General features: G+C 36.4%; 2 protein-coding genes across 2 annotated transcripts in view; one reads left to right on the top strand and one right to left on the bottom strand.

The window, feature by feature from the left end:
- Positions 1-901, bottom strand: part of LOC107694408 (zinc finger protein 341-like) — a 14,584-nt gene extending 13,683 nt beyond the window's left edge. The window contains exon 1 of the mRNA XM_016494096.1: positions 834-901. Coding sequence (XP_016349582.1) covers positions 834-864 — 31 coding nt within the window. The 5' untranslated portion in view covers positions 865-901. The remainder of the gene's footprint in view (positions 1-833) is intronic.
- A 904-nt stretch (positions 902-1,805) lies between these two features.
- The window catches only part of e2f1 (E2F transcription factor 1), a 7,934-nt gene continuing 4,253 nt past the window's right edge, over positions 1,806-5,486 (top strand). Inside the window, exons 1-4 of the mRNA XM_016494098.1 lie at positions 1,806-2,914; positions 3,376-3,478; positions 4,739-4,958; positions 5,048-5,200. Coding sequence (XP_016349584.1) covers positions 2,672-2,914; positions 3,376-3,478; positions 4,739-4,958; positions 5,048-5,200 — 719 coding nt within the window. The 5' untranslated portion in view covers positions 1,806-2,671. The remainder of the gene's footprint in view (positions 2,915-3,375; positions 3,479-4,738; positions 4,959-5,047; positions 5,201-5,486) is intronic.

The following is a 5,486-nucleotide window of genomic DNA, read 5'->3' as shown; positions in this document are numbered from 1 at the left end:
ATGCGATTAATCGCGATTAATCGTTTGACAGCACTAATATATATGCCTATATACATTCATTTTTTTTTGTATAACACTAAACTGTTTATCAAGCACTGCTTACCTACTAGTTAGTTGTCTCTAGTCCTTTCTTTGCACATATTATATATAATTATTAAAATTATTATTGAATTATAATTATTTAAACTCAAAACAATGTTCCAAACCCATATAAGTATGTATTTAAGAACATATGTACGACTGTCTAATGAACACGATTTCCATATTCATGCACCATGATATTAATGTTTATATATGTTTATATTTCTTTCGATCATACTACCAAGCGCTGTTACTTTGGGGAAGGAGAACATCTGTAACACAAAAACAGTCAAATCTGGACACAAATATAGCAACTTATACCAAATAACCACTATTTTATTTGCACTGAACATTAGCTTATTAGTGTATTATATCACAATAAAAACATTTATTAGATGTAATGCTGTTTTGTGGCTTTTCCAGTGATGTGTCTCTCTCCCTCCGCCATGATCCGCAGCACGAGGCTGTTATTCCAATCGCTCTTCCTCCCTCCTCTACATCAATCTCTTCTCAGGTACATTCAAGCGAATGAATCAAATTGCCTGCAATCCTGCGCTAATATATATATATATTTTTTAAATATTATTTTACTATTCTGACACACTGACATTTACACGAACCGAAACCATTGTGTAAAATGTGTTTCTTTGGCCTTTTCGTCTCGAGCGCGCATGCATTCTCACTGTAAACATAAAATAATATATTACAGCTTGTACATATGCTGGAGGATTTTGAATAAAGTGCATTAATACCTTCCAGAACCTCAAATATTGCCTGCGCCATCTTGTAGCTCCTCTGTGCATAACGCCAGCGGTGGGCGGAGTTTAATGCAATCATTTACAATGAACAGAAAGTTTGCATGTTATTGTTTATGACATCGGGCATCTCATATATGGTTTTAGATATGTATTCAAATCCGTGTGCTAATTTGTATTTTTTTTTAATATAGTACTATTTTATATTTTGCATTGTTTTGAAACAAAGCTTACCCTGTGACTGTCACTTTTTTTAATACATGAAGCAATTTTGCATTTGCTGTAAAATTAAAGCTTTAATAAACGTTTAATTAAATGAAATAAAATACATAATAGATTAATATTAACTTAATTAGTCTACAGCAACTTTCTAAGTTGCGTCATAACAAGAGGATTTAATATTTGTGTTAAATCTATCTTAGAGAAATTCAGTAATTTGTGCATAATGTCATGATAGCGATGATTTTTTTTTTGTATTTTATATGAAAGTATTTATTTATTTATTTAGTCATTTAGCAGACGCTTTTATCCAAAGCGACTTACAAATGAGGACAACAGAAGCAATCAATTGTAGTATTAAAACAACTAAAAACAGATCCAAAACTAAAAGCTAAAACTTTATAAATACGACTTATACACATTTTAAAAATAAATAAATTAAATAAAAATGACAAATGCATACAACAAAATTTAAAAACGTAACATTTAAATGAAAAACAAAAGATAAAGATAAAAACAATTCAAAATATTAAAGAACAAAAGGTATAAGAGTATAATAATGATTGAATGAAATGTAGTTTTCCATTCAAACAACTCTTATCTTTATTTAAAAAACGCAAAAAGAAAGAATACGGGACATCTTTGAGTGACAGCCGCGACAGCCAACCAGCGGCCTGGGAACTCGGGCGCAACTTATCAGCCAATCAGCGCGCGGCACGCTGGCACGTGCCAGTTTCGCGGCAAAAAAGATTTGGCGCGTAAACCTTTGAGCAGGTTCCGATCAGCTGGAACAAAAAAACACAACAATAACAGAAGCGATTCCGGCCGCGTCGCGCGTGGGGACAGTCGGGCCGCACCTTTCGTCGGTTTCAATGGATTTAAGCGTTAAATGAGCCAGAATTTGGATGTTATTTGGAGTTAATGACAATACTTCCTGGATGGAGTCATTAAAAAGGACAAAAGCGGGGGATATTTTGGATTAAAGTGTCAGATGAGAACAGAAACCGGACTTGGGCTTTGTTCCGCATCCGGATCGGTTTATATAGTTATATTTACTTTCTCTACAGCCTGTTTACCGATATAATAACACGCTTCAAACACGTTTACCAGTGCTCAAGTAAAAATAAATATCAAAATATCGCAACGTCGTCAATAATTTGAGGATTGTATGGTATAATTTCATGTTTTATGCACTTTAAAGGTTGAGATTGCATTGCTATTTGTATATGATGATGTTTATTTATGATGAACTGTATGTGTTATGCTTTTCAGCCATTTGCAAAAGCACTTCCTTAAAGCAACCACAACTCTAAACTCATAATGCATGTGAAATATGTCTTAAACATGCTTCTAAATAGCATGCATGGTCTTTTAAATAACTTCTATTGATCTAAAGTTGATTTTTGTTCTGCAAACTGAAGTTGACCTACATCCTGCCCTTGTGGTTTGGGAGTCTCACCCATATGTTCAGTCAAGGCCTGTTTTTAACATGGCTTATCCAACTATACTCTCTCTCATGCATGCATTTTGAAAAACAACCTGTTTCCATGCATTGAAAGCCATAAGGATTGCAAGTGAACCCAGAGACTAAGTGACCCCTGCTGTTTTAGCCCGATATGTCTGAGAGTTTTATATCGGGTCAGACCTCGGAGGACCTGCTGGCGGATTTTGAGTCTCTCTTGAACAATGGCAGCATTGATCTCAGTGAAGATCATCAAATTGTCATCATCTCCACTCCTGGCACGGCCTCGGCCAGCACTGCGGCCGGCGACATCTTGCTGTTTGCCACCCCTCATCACACCACCACTGCCACCACAACCCTGCCGGACCACCGGAGACCCACTTTGGGACGCCCGCCGGTACGCCTTCAGCCTGTCCGGACACATATGCATGCGTTTAATTCCATGCATGTGACCTTTAACCCTTGGGATTCCAATTTTTAGTCTTCCTTTTTGGAATTTTCACTATTTGAAATACCATTCCACAATGTAGCTTAATGGTTCTTATTGGATCTGGGCTTGTAACCCACATCCTGTAGGTTCAAAATCCATAAGGAGTGGTTTGTGATCACCATTGTACTTGAGTAACTTATGCTGAAGGCCACAACTCAGTTTCCTCAATTACCGCTAGATTATCAGCATGCAATTAGGTTTGTTAAAGCAGCATTACTGTTTTATGACGCATGCATTCTTTTAATTACGATGCAATTAAGGTTTAATGTTATTGTTTTATGATGCATACATTGGTGTATAAATCAGGCCGGATGTTAATAGCTCTAAAAGGTCATAACATCTGGTTTCCTTCTGCTGTTTGATTTCAGGTGAAGAGAAAGTTGGATTTGGACAGTGATCATCAGTACATCTGCACGTCCCGACCTGCTTCACATGGACCAGCACCTCCAGCCACACCCGCGCCTCCCAGAGGTATGAATGTGTCTTAAAATAGTCAAGAAAAACTGGAAATATCAATCAATGGTGAATAATAATAGTGTTCAAAAGTTAGGTGTTGGTAAGATTTTTTTTTTTTTTTAAAGAAGCCTCTAATGCTCACCTAGGTTGCTTTTTTTTTAAATCAAAAATACTGTAAAATTGTGAAATATTTTTGGAATTTAAAATAACTGTTTTCTGTGTGAATATATTGTAAAATGTAATTTATTTCCGTGATGCGCAGCTGTATTTTCAGCATCATTACTCCAGTCTTCAGTGTCACATGATCTTCAGAAATCATTCTAATATGCTGATTTGCTGATCAAGAAACATTATCATCAATGTTGGATATCAGTATTTTCATGATTCTTTGATAAATAGAAAGTTCAAAAGAACAGCATTTATTTGAAATAGAAAGCTTCTGTAACATAAATGCCTTTAGTGTCGCTTTGATCAATTTAAAGGGTTAGTTCACCCAAAAATGAAAATTAGCCTGTGTTTTACTCACTCTCAAAGCATCCTAGGTGTATATGACTTTCTTCTTTCAGACGAATCCAATCGGAGTTATATTAAAAATGTCCTTGCTCTTCCAACCGTTAGATTGGATTCGTCTGAAAGAAGAAAGTCATATACACCTAGGATGCTTTGAGGGTGAGTAAAACACAAGCCAATTGTCATTTTTGGGTGAACTAACCCTTTAATGCATCCTTGCTGAATTAAAGTATTCATTAATTTCACTCCTGCATTGCAGTATAAAACCATTTTCCATAGGGCTGCACTATTAATCGAACTTCTAATCGCGATTACAATTATGGGTGCCACAATTACGTAATCGTTCAAAGCGGCAATTAATCGTTCAAAGTCCACTTATGTTATTCTGCACGCTTAAGATGTTTTTTTCTTTCTACATGTTATCTTAAGGGTTTTTCCATTGTTTTAGTTTTAGTATAACATAATACCATTCATATTTTTACTTTTTTTATAATTTAAAGAAGAAACCAATCCGATGTATAGTTGACATTTGAGGCTTAATACTACAGAAAAGCAATAAAGGTTTTTCAGTTAGAGTGTTTTCAGCTTGTTTATTTTCATATAAAAATACGGCATGCAGTTGCATCAAACAATGGTATAAACATCATTCAGTGTAAATTGTGATAATCGTAGTTAATAATCGCAATTACAATTTCAAGGGAATAATCGACAATTATGATTTTTGTCATAATCGTGCAGCCCTCATGAAATCCGCTCTTGTTTCAGTGCCTAAAGTGGCTACGGAGAAGTCCCGCTACGACACGTCTCTGAATCTGACCACCAAACGCTTCCTGGATCTCCTGGCTCAGTCTCCAGATGGTGTGGTTGACCTCAACTGGGCCTCTCAGGTGCTGGACGTCCAGAAACGGCGCATCTACGACATCACCAACGTCCTGGAGGGGATCCACCTGATCTCCAAGAAGTCCAAGAACAACATTCAGTGGCTGTGCGTTCATCGTATGCATCACTGATTTGTTCATGAATGACTGTGAGTGTGTAGTTGTTTATCTGCGGTGTCACGTTTCTTGTGTTCAGGGGGAACCGTATCGACGGGGCATCCATGGCCAGGTTCCAGGCGCTGCAGAGGGAGGTTTCTGAGCTGACGGAGGCCGAGGAGAAACTCGACGAGCTCATTAACAAATGCAGCTTACAGCTACGGCTCCTCACAGAGGACACGCACAACAAGAAATATCCTTCATCTGAGTGTGTGTGAGGAGAGTGATCTTCTAAATGTCTTTAGCTCTTTATTTTAGACTAAAATGAGATTTAAATGTAGCAGTTTAAAAATATACAAATATTCTTTCCTAAATATTTATCTCTGTGTTTACATGTAGGTAGAGAAGTGCAGGATCTTCTCAAAATGTAATGTGCTTTAGCTCTTTTTTTTATTATTTTATTTTAAGGAATTTTTTCAAACAAACAACATTGTCTCAAACTTCACATGCACTCACAAAGAAAATAGATAAAAATAAAT

The sequence above is a fragment of the Sinocyclocheilus anshuiensis genome, unplaced genomic scaffold (assembly GCF_001515605.1).
Source record: "Sinocyclocheilus anshuiensis isolate Anshui unplaced genomic scaffold, SAMN03320099.WGS_v1.1 scaffold1826, whole genome shotgun sequence".
NCBI classification, from domain to species: domain Eukaryota; kingdom Metazoa; phylum Chordata; class Actinopteri; order Cypriniformes; family Cyprinidae; genus Sinocyclocheilus; species Sinocyclocheilus anshuiensis.
The sequence above is the reverse complement of the archived record's forward strand: the minus strand, read 5'-3'. Positions and strand labels throughout refer to the sequence as shown.